The 17,363-nt window shown below is 51.1% G+C and overlaps 1 protein-coding gene across 1 annotated transcript in view; it reads left to right on the top strand.

Annotated features, from left to right (window-relative positions):
• Positions 1-14,676, top strand: part of mxra5a (matrix-remodelling associated 5a) — a 19,067-nt gene extending 4,391 nt beyond the window's left edge. Inside the window, exons 5-7 of the mRNA XM_042081350.1 lie at positions 2,392-9,024; positions 9,743-10,667; positions 11,669-14,676. Of these exons, the coding sequence (XP_041937284.1) occupies positions 2,392-9,024; positions 9,743-10,667; positions 11,669-13,637 (9,527 nt within the window). The 3' untranslated portion in view covers positions 13,638-14,676. The remainder of the gene's footprint in view (positions 1-2,391; positions 9,025-9,742; positions 10,668-11,668) is intronic.
• Positions 14,677-17,363: the final 2,687 nt, after the last annotated feature.

Raw genomic sequence — 17,363 nt, 5'->3', positions numbered from 1 at the left:
CAAAAGCACGTCACTTGCTCAAAATGGATAGTCCATTCCTCAAATGCACGTATTCATGTCAATGAAACTGTCAGTGTCATCAAAATGAGAAGTCTTGACACCATCATTTATGAACAAGATAGTCAAATGGCTTTGTCATGTTTTCATTATGACAGTTCTCTCAGTGTTTTCCAATGCAAAAAAAGGTCAGAACTCAGTGACACTACCTGAACATGCTCAAGACAGCACTATACAGTACTTGTACAGCCATTTGAAAACTACACATTGCTGTAGTTAGGGGAGTAAGTGAGTACAAGACACTGAATACGTACATTTTTACTGTATGAAATGAAGACTATTAGTTTTATAGGGAACGACTATTCAGTATCCATAAGTATAGTTCATTTTGACTGACATGACATAAGCAAATGATAATGTTAAAAAACAGCAGAGAATTGTATGAAAGCAATTGTATGAATTTGCTACTATGATGTGCACAAATGACTAAATGTTGTGGAGGTTGAACTAATAGTTATGAGAATTTTCATTCTGATCTGCAAAAAGCACCAAAGCGACTGAGAAAAACTGTAACTTCTATCTTGTTCCTATGGTAACACAAACGGTTTGCCTTAACGGACAATTGAGTACTCTCGCGTTGTGCTCTGAAAGTTGAACCAATCCATATATGACAACCTCTTTCATGTACAACCTGTATAGTGCTTTACATTGTCAGATTAATCGTACTATGTCTCAATTCAATTTAATCAAAAATGCCCTCCTCCCCCTCTTCCGCCTTTGGTGCTTCCCTACTTTCTAGCTGCAGTGTGTAGTGCCTTCCAGTAAGTCACTTCGGATGCCTCAGGGGTTTCAATAGATCGTTTTAAGCCAGTATAGCATTTCGTTCTCTCAATAAATAAACTCAAAAACTAAAAAACTAAATAAACCGACAAGTAAATCAATACATTGAAAACCATATGCTTGCTGGCGTCCATTCACTTCCAACATCGAGTTCCAAACCAACTACACAAGGATTCCTCCTTTCTCTACCTATATGCCACTAATTGGCTCAGGTGTGCAATTTAACTCCTTCTGTTCAAAGGCCTTCCAAGGCCACAAGGTCATAATTTAATGACCAGCAGGGATCATTAAATTAACTTAAATGTATATAATAATAAACATAAATGTAATAAATGGCTCCTAGACAGTGTATATCCCTTAGCAATAAGAAGATGCAGCATATTGGGTCTTGAAATATTCACAGGAATCCCTAGAAATTGAATATTCATGTTGTTTTATCCAATATTAGTTGTGCAGATGTATAATCCTATTTTATACATATCCATTGAACCAACAAAGAAAATGCAAAAATAGAGACTTTTGTGTAATTATTTCATATGTTATGTAGTCATTCTATATTAGAACCCCTGACATACATTCCAAATATTCTATAAAAAATACAAAGTGTTACCTTTCATCTGAGACCAGGATTATGCTTCTACACCAAGAGGTTGCCACACAGTAAGCCTTTTAATGTCAGTATGCATTTTGGGTAACCAAAAGTCCTATGGGGAGTTTCCATAGGGCAGTTTACAAAACTCATTCATTCTATATTGATCTACTTTAAGATACAGATTCACAAGACCTGGTAGTGGGCCTCAGTTGTGTTTCCAAGAGAAAATAAATGACCAAGAGGGCAGAATGTGGTCATTTCCAGAGATGTACATAACCGCCTAAAAAAAAACTATAATTCTACCCTCTCTGAGAGTTCATCACACAGTTAATCTATTGGTACCAAAACGTATACAAGGCCTCAGCTTTCAAAAGATGTATGTGGAAACAGGGCCACCCTTAGTAGGCAGTGTGCAATTTCGAGCAAAAACTCAAAATGTGGGGGTAAGTGTAATGTGAGCATTTGCCTTTCTTTGCTAATTTGAACAGAACAGAGTTCACAACCCACTTTGCCACACTTGTGTTCCGTGTGTTATGTAAACAGGATGTAAGAAAGCACAAACAGTAGGAAGTGTAATATAAATGTAGACAAACAACACAAACAGTAGGAAGTGTACTATAAAAAAGAGTAGAAAAGAGAAACTCTTTGGAATTCATGTGTCTTCTGCTCCAGGTGTACTTTAACAGGAAACACTTTAAAAGGGTTAGGGCTATTCTAGTAAAGACAAATGGCATTAAGGCATCTCTGTGTCTGGTGTGCAGCTGTGTTGAAGTGTAAGAGATTAGCTACAATGCTACCACCGCCCCTAACTCTGTATTTTCTGTGCAGCTGTGTTGAAGTGTAAGAGATTAGCTACTATGCTACCCCTGCCCCTAACTCTGTATTTTCTGTGCAGGTGTGTTGAAGTGTAAGAGATTAGCTACTATGCTACCCCTGCCCCTAACTCTGTATTTTCTGTGCAGGTGTGTTGAAGTGTAAGAAGGACCGGGCGTACGAGGGGGGTCAGCTGTGTCCCCTCTGCTCCTCCCCCACCTCCCTCCAACAGAAGGAGCTGCAGCAGCTCGATGACCTCACATGCTCCGCGCCGGTCATCATCTCCGCCCAGCGGAGCTCCATGCCCGAGGACACCGACAGCGAGGTCACACCCCCCGAGGAGTTCCGCCCAGCCCTAGGCAACGTCTCCCTGGGCCTGACGGACGAGCACGGCAACAAGGTGAACCTGGAGTGCAGCGTGCGGGAGATGGACGGGTCAACCCGCGTCAGCTGGGCCCAGCTCGGTCCCGGTAGCAGTTCCATCTCAGCCAACGTGTCGTTCTCCGTAGACCTGGAGTGCCCGATGGACCGGGGCAACTACGAGCGTTTGTGGCGCCTGATCGCCTACTACAGCGATGTGCCGGCTCACCTGCAGCGCGAGGTGATGCTGGAGAAGGAACCGAACCTCAGCTATCGGTACCGGCAGGACCCGGAGCGCGATGCACTCTACTTCACGGGCGTGCGGGCCAGCGTGAAGGCCAGGCCCAGCTGGGTCATGCAGCCCGAGATGGACCTGCAACTGAATCGGCGCCAGTCCTCGGGAAAGCTAGTGCGGTTGCTGCTTAGCGCTCGGACCACACAGCACCTGGAGCCGAAGGAGGCCCGAGACCAGAACCGGGCCTGGGTGCTCATTCAGAACCACAACCGCACCAGAACCGCAGTCACCACCGTGGTGGGTCAGTCGGTCGTGCTGGAGTGTAGCGTGACGAGCTCTGGTGACCCAGCGGTGGAATGGGTTCTGCCGGACGGTTCGCGGGTGGCGGCTCCACACCGCGGTGCAAACGGGCGGCTGGCGGTGTCAGAGTCCGGCGAGCTGTCGCTCCGTGCGGTGGAGCACGGGGACGCCGGCCTGTACTACTGCGTGGCGCACGTGACTGGGGACTTCAGCGTGCTGCCCTTCCGCCTGGTGGTGGAGGAGTCATCCAGCCCTCCGCCTGGAGGAGAGGGAGTGACGGCGCCCGCGTCGGGGTTCGCCGCTGACCGCGTGTTACTGCCCTGTGAGGCGTCAGGGTCGCCGGACGCCGAACGCCATTGGATCCTGCCGGATGGCCACGTGGTGAGCGCCCACTCCAACGCCACCCCACGCGCCCTCCTTGCAGCCAATGGCTCCTTGGTCCTCCCCCATGGCCAGATCTCTGACAACGGCTACTACAAGTGTGTGGCCCTCAGCGCCCATGGCGTGGACACGCTCGCCACCAAGCTCACACTCTCGCGTCGCCAGGGGCGACCACTGCAGAGGCCCCCAGTCCGGCCACAGGGGGCCAAGGGGGTGTCCACGCGTGTGAGGCCGAAGCCCCCCCAGGAGCAGACTGAGAAGCGGGAGGAAGAGGAGGTGGTGGAGGGGGCATCTGGAGAAGAGGGTGTCCAGGAGGAGGTGGATCTGTCAGCGAGGCGCGGGGGGGAGGCCCCGTCGCCACGGAGACGGATGATGCAGGGAGGAGTGCGGGGTGGCGGGGGACACCCGTCACGGAACTCCTGGAGACGCCCAGGCATGCAGAGGAAGCCCATCAGGCCCGGTTCCCACGGCGCGGAGAGAGGCTCGGTAGAGCCGCCGTCACAGCCTCGCCGTCGGGTGGGTCTGTCAAACAATCAGATCGATCCCGAGCGGTGGGCCAACATCCTGGCCAAGGTTCGGGACAGAACCAAGGGCACCACGCCGAGTCCGCCTCTGACCACCACAGAACCACCCCTCACCTACGAAGCGACCGCTAGTATGACACCAGAGCCAGTGTTCACCACAGAGCTCCCAGACGAGCAGGAAGAGGAGAAAGAGGAGGAAGAGGAGTCAGACACAGACACCACACTCCAATCAGAACCCCCTACGACAGACAGCCCACTGGACTACCCAGAGGAGGACCAGTTTGAAGAAACTACCACTCCAGATCCTATCACAGAAAGCCCAACAGCCCTTAGCACCCTCTACACAGAGGTCCAGACTTCAGAACAAACAACAGAACCCCCTCTTGACTTACACGACCCAGAAGAAGAGAACCCAGACTTTACCACGGAACCCCCTCTTGACTTACACGACCCAGAAGAAGAGAACCCAGACTTCACCACGGAACCCCCTCTGGACTTGCACGACCCAGAAGAAGAGAACCCAGACTTTACCACAGAACCCCCTCTGGACTTATATGACCCAGAAGAAGAGAACCCAGACTTTACCACAGAACCCCCTCTGGACTTACACAACCCAGAAGAAGAGAACCCGGACTCTACGACGGAGCCTCCACTTGACATCCGCTCCCTGTACGCGGAGGAACAGACACACGTCATCTACCAGATCTCAGAGCCCGACACGGACACCGACCTGTTCACGGAGAGCATAAACACACTCGAGGCCACGGACAGTCCTCTCGTCATCAGCACCTCTTCAACCGATGTTGCCGAGGATCTGCCCAGCGTAGAGGGGGACAGTTTGGGTGCTCATGTTACCACGGATACCCCACTCACTGTCGCTTTTCCTGCCACAAAGGGTAGACGCACACACGTGACTCAGGGCAGGCGGAAACACACTCCTCAGGACAGACGCACACACACACACACACTCACAACTCAGGCCAGAGACCGAGACCGACACACAGCAAGGGCCAAGGACACACACACACCTCAGACAAGACAAAGACAGATAACTCAGGGGAGAAACAGACAAACAGCTCAGGGAAAAGACAGAGTTAAAACCCAGGATGGACACAGACACACTACTACACAGTCTGGACAAAGACTCAGCGCTGAAGGTAATCAGAAACAGACAACACCAACCGGCCAAAGCACTGAGGGTCAGCTAAGACATACCACTCACACTGGCCAGGAAGAACAAAGACACACAATTCAAACTGACCAAAGACTTAGCACTGAAACTGGCCAAAAACATACCAATCAAACTGGCCAAAAAGTCGATACTGAAAGGGATCAAAAACATAAAACTGGCCAAGATAGCCAAAGACACACAACTCAAACTGACAAACGACTCAGCACTGAAACTGCCCAGAAACATACCACTCAAACTGGCCAAAATGGCCAAAAACACACAAGTAAGAGTGGCCAAAGTTTCAGCACTGAAAATGATCAAACACGTACCATTCAAACTGGCCAAAGAGTCAACACTAAAGATGATCAAAAACATACCACTCAGAGTGGCCGAAGAGTCGATAGTGAGACTGAGGAAAGACAGTCCACTCAAATTGGCCAAAGAGTTCATACAGAGGCTGAGGAAAGACAGTCCACTCAAATTGGCCAAAGAGTTCATACAGAAGCTAAGGAAAGACAGTCCACCCAGACTGGCCAGAGACATGCCTCAAGAGGAAGGGGAAGACACAGAACTCAGGGTAGGCAAAGAGTTCCTGCTCTAAACAGACAGGGAAACAGGAAATCCAGTGTTCAGGATAAGGAAGAGCAGGAAATACCCCGCATGCCGCCTCAGATAGAGGGCAGGCTGGGAGTGTCAAGCACAGACAAGGGGGTGCGCAGTGAGCACGATCAGGGAGAGCGCCCTCTTCCACGAGGCCAAGGAGAGCGTAACTTTGAGGGGATGACACCTCTGCAGCTGCCCAGGACTCCCCCCACGGCCACCAGCTTTGCAGTGAAGCCATACACCCGCCTCGCAACTCACCCAGCCACCCCTCACACCACTACCCCCACCCCTACCCCTAGCACCACCCTCCTTTCTAGTTCCACTCTGGGTTCCATTACCCCCAGTTCCGACCCAGACCCCTCCTTCTCCTCCTCCGGCTCCGACCCATCTCCCCAGGGCAGGGGTTCCCGGCGACGGGGTGGGGGGGGCAAACGCAAGAGACCCGGACGTGTCCGTAACAGGCCAAACGTCTCCCAGGCCCCTGAGCTCGTCAGGAGCCATGCACAGCCCATCACCCCCGCCTCCTCCTCCTCCTCATCCTCTCCACTGGCAGGACCCACGGTGGCGTCCAAACCCAGAATAGAAACATCGGGGTGGGCCAAGAGTGCAGCTGCCAGCCCCGGCTCGGCTATTCCACTCACCGAGGGCCAGGCACCGTCATCAGGCAGAGTGAGTCACAGGCACAACACTGACTCTTTATCCAGCGCAGGGAAAGACCCGGCATCAGGGAGAGACATGGCAGAAAAGTCCTCAGCCTCAAAGCCTGACAAGGAGGAGAGAGACATGGCAGAAAAGTCCTCAGCCTCAAAGCCTGACAAGGAGGAGAGAGACATGGCAGAAAAGTCCTCAGCCTCAAAGCCTGACAAGGAGGAGAGAGACATGGCAGAAAAGTCTTCAGCCTCAAAGCCTGACAAGGAGGGGAGATATCCAACCACACAGTCCCCAGTGTCACAGCCTGAGCTAGAAGGGAAGGGGAGAGACCCGGTGGCACAGTCTCAAGCATCCCAGCCTGCACAAGAAGGGGAGGGGAGAACATCACATGTTTCCACCACAGCCTCCCGAGCCTCACAGGATACCTCTTCACTGGCTGCCTCTACGGAGCGTCTTTCCCCTCTATCTCCTGAGTCCAGCTCCCCGTCTGAGTCAAGTCGTCAGGAGGGGGTCACAAGCTTCCATTCACCTGCTGAGAATCCGCTTGAAAAGACACACAGGACACTTGACAAGTCCTCCAAGAGTTCTCATACACACATACAACCATCACTCACACATCTACAGACATCTCATACACACAGGAAGACCAATCACACGCACACAGACATATCTCTCACACACACACACACACATACACAGACATCTGACACAGACACCAGAGTAGACCCCATCACAGCAGATCAGAACCCCAGTAGAGGTCTGGGTCAGACAACTATTAACGAGGTTGACCAAGAACGTCGGGTTACCATGGAGAAGCCCACAATTACCAGAGAAACGGGAACCATCCAGGCCCAACCCAAAACATCCTCGGATGGACAGACCCTCTCTGGAAGAACCTCAGCTGCTGCCGAGCAATCAGATCCTGACACAGACAAAGGGAGAGCCTCTCCTCCACGGAGAGTTAACATGGCTAAAACCCTGCCAACCACTCAACCCTCTAGGCCATCCAACCCCAACCCCAAACACACCACTTCCATCACCACTACTGCTGCTACGCCCAGGGCAAGGCCACGTGTGCCCATATACCCAGACACGTCTAACACAAGAGCAAGAGGTGGCACCACGGACGGCCTGAATCAGATACAGGACACTCTCAGAGAGGGGGCCCCTCCCCTAGACTTGCCCAGAGCACAGAGCCCCAACCCAGGACAAACACACACAGGACAAACTAACCCAGGACAAACTCATACACACACTGTACACAGCTCTAACCCAGGACAAACTCACACAGACACAGCTCACAGCCCTAACTCAGGACAAACTAACCCAGGACAAACGCACACACACACAGCACACAGCCCTAACCCAGGACAATTTAACCCAGGACAAACGCACACACACACAGCTCATAGCCCTAACTCAGGACAAACTAGGCCAGGACAAACTCGCACAGACACAGCCCATAGCCCTAACCCAGGACAAACTCTCACACACACAGTACACAGCCCTAACCCAGGACAAACTCACACAGACACAGCTTATAGCCCTAACCCAGCACTAACTAGGCCAGGACAAACTCACTTGCACACAGTACATAGCTCTAACTCAGGACAAACTAACCCAGGACAAACTGATACACACACAGTGCATAGCTCTAACCCAGGACAAACTAATCCAGGACAAACTCACACACACACAGTACACAGCTCTAACCCAGGACTAACTGACCCTGGACAAACTCACATGCACACAGTACATAGCTCTAACCCAGTACAAACTAACCAAGGACAGACATACATTAACAGAGGCAGAGGTTCTAGCCCTGGACAGACCACACAAACAGAGTACCGTCCTTACCCAGGGCAGTCTAATGTTCAGAGAGAGAGAGTGCCTAGTCCAGATCAGACTGGTATCCATAGAGACAGAGTTCCTAGTCCAGATCAGACTGGTATCCATAGAGACAAAGTGCCTAGTCCAGATCGAACTGGTAGAGAGAGAGCTCCTAGTCCAGAACAAACTGGTATCCATAGAGACAGAGTTCCTAGTCCAGATCAGACTGGTATCCATAGAGACAGATTTCCTAGTCCAGATCAGATAGGTATCCATAGAGACAGACTGTCTAGTCCAGAGAGACCATCTCTCCCCTCTGGTTCTGTTCTCAGACCCGACAGCTCTCCTGCCAGGCGCACCACACCTGTCCCTCCCACCACCCACGTGTCCCCTACCCGTCTTGTGCCCCCGCCCAAGATACCCCCCTCAGGTGGAACTGCTGCCCGGCCCCAGAGCCCAGATGCCTCCCAGCCAAGCCCAGCTGTGCCCACCACCCATGGGAAGAGCCCAGATGCCTCCCAGCCAAGCCCAGCTGTGCCCACCACCCATGGGAAGAGCCCAGATGCCTCCCAGCCAAGCCCAGCTGTGCCCACCACCCATGGGAAGCCCCGGATATCCTCCACTGGTGTCTCCACGGTGACGGTGCCAGCGGAGGCCGATGCCCATCTGCCCTGTGTGTCGAGCGGAGAGCCGAGGCCCTTCCTCTCCTGGACCAAAGTCTCCACAGGTGCCCCACGCTTACAGTTCAGCAGAGCATGACTCACAGCTTACAGAGTTTAATGGGGTGGTGTTAAGAGGATTGCTTATGCAGGGGAATGGGGGATGTTAAAGGTTGCTGTATGGAGTACATGAAAGCAATGACATTTACATGCACTTTAGTGTCCTGGTTGTGAGGCTTATCTCTGATTTTGATTATATTCAGGATGCTGTTTACATTAACACTGAGAAAACTGGTTATTAATATCCCTGTATACATTATAAATACTAGCCAATGATTCTACAGAGTGCTTATTATCTTTGGTTGTAATCAGTTTTGCACATAACACCCGGGAAATCGGGATAAGGCATATACAGCTAACGTATTCTTTTGGAGTATTCCAGCTAGCATTCAGATTTCTTAAAACATGAGGATAAGGGCTTATCTGAGGTTATGAAATCGGGATATGATGTTCACAGTGGCATTCCTACCTTGTATAACACCCTGAGCAACCACCCGCCTAAGTGCCCCCCCCCCCCCCCCCCCCCAAAAAAAAAAATGTTGTTGTTCAACGCCCCCCACACCCAATATATACACACTTAAAACTACTGTTGTCCTATGTATAAAACCACCGCCATTGACATAGCAAGAGGCTAACAACCATTGAATTAACATTAGCCTATTTTATTACATATAGGCCTATAGACTGACTAGCGGTATGAATGATGTCATCTCTGATCTCCCACAGGTGCCAGTGTGGCCCAGAACACTCGGATCCAGCGCTTTGAGGTCCACTCCAACGGAACCCTCATCATCCGGAAAACACTGCCGTCAGACCGGGGCCAGTACATGTGCAGCGTGCAGAACCAGTACGGGGAGGACCGGGCCGTGGTCTCGCTCGTGGTGCTGTCGGAGCACCCCCGGGTTGTGAACCCTAAGTACCGGGACACCACTGTGCACATGGGCGAGTCCGTGGACCTGGAGTGCCAGGCCAAGGGCCACCCAACCCCGCGGGTCACCTGGGTTCTGCCGGACAGAGGGATGGTCCACACGGGGGCGCTATCGAGCGCAGGCAGCAATTTCCAGAGGGTGGCGCTGTTCCCCAACGGCACGCTGCGCATCACCCAGTCCATCTACACAGACCGCGGCATCTACAAGTGCATTGCCAGCAACGCGGCAGGTGCCGACTCTGTCACCGTACGCCTGCACGTCTCCGCACTGCCGCCCACCATTCTACAGGGGCGCCATGACAACATCTCGCTGCCCGAGGGAAGCTCCGCCTACCTGCACTGCTCCGCTCAAGGCACCCCACCCCCCACCGTCCGCTGGACCAGCCCTGACAACACGCAGCTTCGCCCCTCCCAGTTTGTGTCGGGACGGAACCTGTTTGTGTTCCCGAACGGAACGCTGTTCGTGCGGTCCCTGGGTCAAGCCGACAGTGGACGCTATGAGTGTGCCGCCACAAACACTATTGGTGCAGCCTGGAGGGCCATCAGCCTAGTGGTCATACCGGCGACAGCCTCGCTCCGCGCACACATTACCTTCTCCTCACCCCAGAACACACAGGTGGGCTACGGCGCCCAGCTGCGACTCGACTGCATAGCTGCCGGCAATCCAGAACCCAGGATCATCTGGAGGACCCCCTCAAAGAAACTAGTGGACACCCAGTACAGGTGAGTTGTACAGGTTACCCCCACACCCAGACACTCCCAGGAACTACTGACAAACAGATAACCCACACAGACTAACAGATAGTACTAACTAGAACTAATAGATTGGGCAGCCGTGGCCCACTGGTTAGCACTCTGGACTTGTAACCGGAGGGTTGCCGGTTCGAGCCCCGTGCCCTTGAGCAAGGCACCTAACCCCTCACTGCTCCCCGAGCGCCGCAATTGTAGCAGGCAGCTCACTGCGCCTGGATTAGTGTGTGCTTCACCTCACTGTGTGTTCACTGTGTGCTGTTTGTGTTTCACTAATTCACTGATTGGGTTAAACGCAGAGACCAAATTTCCCTCACGGGATCAAAAAAGTATATATACTATACTATACTTAGTGTTAACATGCTAGCTCTCTAACCACACATGCTAGCTTCTTACAGATAACTCGTGATAGCTCTCTACAGGTAACCCTCATTTTGTGATAAGACGTGATAGCTCTCTACAAGTAACCCTCACATTGTGATATGATAGCTCTCTACAGGTAACCCTCACATTGTGATAAGACGTGATAGCTTTCTACAGGTAACTCTCACATGCCAGAACAATACAGCTAACTCTCACATACTAGCCCTCTACAAGTAAATCACACATGCTAGGTCCCTATAGGTAACCCTCACATGCCAGCCCATTACAGCTAACTCACACATGCTAGCCCTCCACATGTAATTCACTCATACTTGTCTCCCATAGATAATTCACAGATGCTATGAAGCTAATTCTCACATGCTAGCCCTGCACATGTAACTGACAGATGCTAGCTCCCACAGGTAACTGACAGATGCTAGCCCTATACAGTTAATCTGGACATGCTAGCCTTCTCAGTTAGCTATTAGACTAACTAGAGATGGCACAAAGGCGAGTTAGGTAGCTAATTCTGGCTCAGCAGCATTGTGATTAAATTGCTACAACTCTGTTTTGTCCTCATGTTAATGATTTATCTGTTCTCCTGTTTCCAGCTATGACCCTCGATTGAACGTCTTCCCCAACGGCACCCTGGTTCTCCAGCCGATGACGGAGAAGGACGAGGGCGACTACCTCTGCGTGGCTAGGAACAAGATGGGCGACGACTACATCCTGCTGCGCGTAGCCGTTGTTACCAAGCCAGCCAAGATAATGCAGAAGTCGTCGCTCAGTCAGGAAGTTACATACGGCTCAGACCTCAGAGTGGACTGTGTGGCATTGGGTCTGCCCAACCCAAAGATCCAGTGGGCCTTGCCAGACGGAACCATGATCAACAGCATCATGACCTTTAACCCCAGTGGACCTGGTCGCTCACGCCGCTACGTGGTGTTTGACAACGGAACACTGTTCTTTAACGACGTGGGCATGCGGGAGGAGGGTGACTACACCTGCTACGCTGACAACCAGGTGGGCAAAGACGAGATGAAGGTCAGAGTGAAGGTCGTGTCAGATGCACCAATCATCCGAAATCAGACGCAGGGGCCGGTGCGCGTTCTCTACGGCGAATCAGCCTCACTACGCTGTGAGGCGAAGGGAGAACCTATTCCCACAATCTTGTGGTTCTCCCCCGCCAGTCGTACCATCCCCACATCTTCTGACAAGTACCGCATCCACTCAGACGGAACCTTGGTCATCCAGAAGGTTCAGCGTCTGGACGGGGGGAACTACACCTGTCTGGCTCGGAACAGCGCTGGACAGGCCCGCCAGGTGACACGCCTGGAGATTCTGGTTTCACCGCCGACAATCAACGGGCTGAGGGGAGGGGCCACCAGCGCACTGGTGCGTGGTGTGACAGACCAGCGGAAGCTCCTGGACTGCGTAGCGACGGGGATGCCGGTTCCGCGCATCACGTGGGTTCTCCCCAACAACGTGATTCTGCCGGCGCCATACTACGGCAGCAGGATGACGGTGCACCGCAACGGAACGCTGGAGATCCGCGGGCTGAAGCGCAGCGACGCAGCGCAGCTGGCGTGCGTGGCGCAGAACGAGGGTGGAGAAGCCCGTCTGCAGGTCCTGCTCGAGGTGCAGGACCCCGAGGAGAGGCCACCACCTCCTCCTCCACCCCAGCAGAGACCCGCCCTGCCTTCAACCCCCCTGCAGATCCCCAAAACGGACACTCGCCCGCTCACCATCGGCGCCCCGATTCTGCTCAACTGCTCCCTGGCGGGTTCCCCCCCGGCTCCCCTTACCTGGGTTCTGCCCAACGGTTCCCCGCTGGCCAGCGGAGCCCGGTACTCCCGGTTCTACCACCGGCCAGACGGCATGCTGCTCATCAGCAACCCGACGCTGTCGGAGAGCGGGGTGTACAGGTGCGTGGGCCGCAGCAGCGCGGCCACGGGGACGCTGGTGGAGCGGAGTGTGGCGCTGGTTCCAGAGCGCCCCCCGGAGATCAGCAGCCGCTACAGCGCCCCGATCAGCGTCCTCGTCGGCGCTAGCCTGCAGCTGCACTGCCAGGCCAGACAGGGCGTCGCCCCTGTGCGGCTCAGCTGGAAACTGCCCACTGGTGTGGTTATGACCCAGAGCCAGCGCGCCGGCCGCTACAACGTCCTGCCCAACGGAACGCTGTCCATCTCGCAGGCGTCGGTGCACGACCGTGGCTCGTACGTGTGCCACGTGGCTAACGAGTATGGCAGTGCCACCCTCACGGTGCCCGTCATCATCATCACCTATGCGCCACGCATCACCAGCGGCCCCACGCTCACCACGCAGGCCCGACGCGGCGTCGCCGTGCAACTCAACTGCGCCGCCACCGGGCTCCCGCGCCCCGAGATCGCCTGGGAGACGCCCGACCGCACGCGCCTGGTGGTCAGCCCTCAGCCACGCCTCTTTGGCAATAAGTACCTCCACCCCCAGGGGGCGCTCATCATCCAAAACCCCTCCCCCAGCGATTCTGGCTTCTACCGCTGCACAGCACGCAACGTCATCGGGGTCGACTCTAAGGGCACCTACCTGCGTGTACTCTAGAACTCTAGAACTAAACTCCAATGTCATTGGGATAGACACAAAGGGCATCCACCTCGAAATGTTCTAGAACTGTACTCCAACATCATCAGAGTCAACTCAAAGGGGACCTATTTGTGTGTGTTCTAAAAAACATCTTCTGAGTGTTCTAAGGATTCTTTCCTGTATTCTAAAGATTCCTGCACATGTTCTAAAAGTACTTGCTTGTGTTGTAAGGATACTTGCTTGTGTTTTAAAAGTACTTGCTTGTTTTTTAACAATACTTGCCTGTGTTCTAAGGACACTAGCATATGTTAGAAAGATAACTGCACAATCTTCCAAAGACATCTATCCTCCAAAGATTATAGGCATATGTGTGGATTATTGTCTAGAAAAAAAATGATCATGCTTCGAAGACTTCTGTGAATTCTCAACACCTACACATATTTGCTAGACGAGCAAGCCCCAGAGTCCTCCCCGTGTTCCTGGGCCCCTTGATCCGATTTCAAGAGCAGAACCGCCTCTAGCTGACAGCCAGAGCAGCAGCCCGGTCGAACAGAGCAAAGCAGAGCAGAGCATAGCAGGCTTATCAGGTCTCTGTGGTGGGACGGCTGTTAGTGCTTGTTTGCAGTTGGAATGTCCTGACTTTATTGGACGCATAGTAGTGCTGTGCAGCGCGATGCAACGCAACATTTTGTCAGACGCCCCGTTTCTATTTTCTCTATGTCGCTCACGTTGCTCTGCTATTTTGAATGAGAAATATGACGCAATAGAAGGGCATATTTAACGAATTCAGTGTAGACAGATAACATTGAATGCTACAAGACAGTCGCTCGCTAGGATCCGGTCGGGACACCCTGTCTGGCTGTGTGGTGTGAGCACTGCTGCTGGAGCGGAAGTGACATTTCTCCTACATGTGCAGAGTGCAGCAGAGGAACATTCTTCTTTCTACTGAGCAAAATGACAAAATTATGACAAAATTAAAGCAACACCAAAGAGTTTTTTGTACCTTAAAATAATGTTTCCAAAATCGTTTTAGTGGTTCATCAACTTGTAACAGGGTGAACGGCACTTCTGCCGCTTCGCAGCCCTCTATCGGCTATCGGTAGCGGATCTGTAGTTCGATGGAATGAGACATAAGAAATATAAGAAATCATCGTACTTTCATAAATCATGCAACATATTCTACCTTGTCTGTGGACATTGTTATTTGCAAAGCCGGTGCTGGATAAACAAATAGCGTGCGTGCGACAGAGGGAAAGTTCTTTGGTGTTGCTTTAAGGAACCAAATGGTCACCATTCAAATCGGAGATCGATGAGAAACTATTCTGTAACTTCCCACCTCTCTAGTGCAGGATGTATGTAAATAATCTAACCACTGGATACGTTTAGGCATCCTTCCTTTGTCATTGACAATGACAGCTTATGTCAATTTTGCTTCATGTGTGTAAATGAGAATATATATGAGTGTATTTTTTTGTTTGTTTGGCAAATACATTTTTAATGAAATACATTTGATATGTATGTACTGTATAGGTGCTTGTCCAATCAGATGAATGCATTTGTTATATGCAAAGGTGCTTCTCCAATCAGATGAATGCATTTGTTATATGTAAAGGTGCTTCTCCAATCAAATGAATGCATTTGTGCTTGTTAATGATATTAAGTGTCGACATTGTCAGGGATGTAGTGGACCGGAGGCAGACGTGTCCACTTGGCTGTTTGATGCTCTCGGACCTGTCTCTGTCCTGCACGTACTGTATGCACCTGTCTGTGCAGGCAGTCCAGCACATGGCCGCCTGCTCTTGGGGCTTGGCCACCTTCCTAAAGCAGCTGTAGCCGTGAACCAAAGTGAAACATTGCTTTATTACACACCTCCCAGCCCAGCCCGGGGTTCGTTATGCCAGAACTCCTGTTTAACGCCAGCGCAAGCAAGGTCAGCATTTTCACATCGTACCAAAGGAACTCTTTTATATTCCATGTTGTGTTCCTAAATTATTTGTCTGTTTTGACTTTTCTATGTTTCAGGCTGTTTGACATTTTAATAAAGAGAAGTGTAGTAATTTATGAGATGGAAATGGCACACTTTATAATACATGTAATTTTATAGCTCTTTTCAAGACAGTCGTTTAACAAAGACGTTTAATGCAGCGTTTTATAAGGTTGTACTGCCCTGCAACTGTAACTGGCCTGTGTGTATGTTGAGTTCATGCTGTGTGTATACTGTGTGTATGTTGCCTGTATGTTGTGTATATATTGTGTTTATACTGCATGTCTGCTGTGTGTATGTTGTGTGTGTATACTGTGTGTATACTGTGTGTATACTGTGTGTATACTGTACGTATGCTGCATGTGTATACTGTGTGTACGCTGCATGTTGTATGTATCTTACAGGGAGACTGCATGCATGCTGTGTGTATGTTGTGTGTATTTTGCGTGTAAGCTGCGTGTATGCTGTGTGTATTTTGCGTGTAAGCTGCATGTATGTTGTTAGTATGATGGAAAGGCAGCAGACAGGGTAGATCAGGGTCTAACAAGCAGCTCAGCTTTTATTGGGGCGTAATTAATGCAAGCTGCAACATGTCAGCGTGGACTATAGGGAATGTAAGTATCGAGTGCATGGTTGGTAAGTATAGGATATGTAGCATAAAATAAATGCATATACTGTATGTAGCTTTAGATCTACAGAGACGTGTAGAGAGTTGTTTGGACTGTAAGCCCAGTCACTTGATAAACTGACTGAGGAGTAAAAATGGAGCAAGAGTAAAAGCATCTGGATGAGAGAGAGGGAAACCCCCTAAACCCCCATTCCCCTACACCTCTACCTCCATCTCTCTCTCTCTCTACCCCCACCACTCTCTCTCTACCTCTCTGCTTCTCTCTAATTCCACCCCACCCCCCTTTCTCTCTCTATACCCCTAAACCCCAGGCTCCCACCCCACTCTACCTCTCTCTTTTCTCATCACTCTATCTCTCTACGTCCATCACTTCTCCAGTACCCCCCATCACACACACACACACACACACACACACACACACACCTCCACCACACACAGACACACACACACACACACACACCACACACACACACACACATCTCCACCACACACACACACACACACACACACACACACACACACACAATAATGTTTCCGTAAGTGGGCTCAGTGTAATTGGGGCGTCTCAGGCAGACAGGAAGTCTCTGATGTCAGATGTTCCAAAAGCTGAGTGTGTACCTGAGCATTCACTTCTAATACCATACTTCAGCAATGCTCTCTCTCTCTCTCTCATACACACACACACACACACATACACACACATACACACTTTTAATATTATGCATCAGCGAGACATGCATACTCTCAGTTCTAATACTATATATCAGAACAATATCAAAACACACACACTCACACTTTTAATACATCGGGAAGAAGGGCCATACCATGCAACACTCAAACACACACACACACATACTTACTTCAAATACTATGAAGAGGGGGTTTTCCATTGAACTCTCTCTGGCTCTCTCTCTCTCTCACACACACACACATACACACACACACATACTGTATGCACATGGAGGTAGATCCATCATGACTGATGGTACAAATTTGACACTTTTGTGCTGGATGTTATTGTACAACAGCCGTCATATCTGTTATTAAGTATACTTGGCCCTTGCACAACATGGAAAACAATATCAATTTATCTTCAGCTGTGTTCCTCGTTGTGATGTGGTGGAAGTTTCAA

Source organism: Alosa sapidissima, chromosome 23 (genome assembly GCF_018492685.1).
Source record: "Alosa sapidissima isolate fAloSap1 chromosome 23, fAloSap1.pri, whole genome shotgun sequence".
Classification (NCBI taxonomy): domain Eukaryota; kingdom Metazoa; phylum Chordata; class Actinopteri; order Clupeiformes; family Clupeidae; genus Alosa; species Alosa sapidissima.
This window is presented reverse-complemented; position numbering and strand designations above follow the sequence as displayed.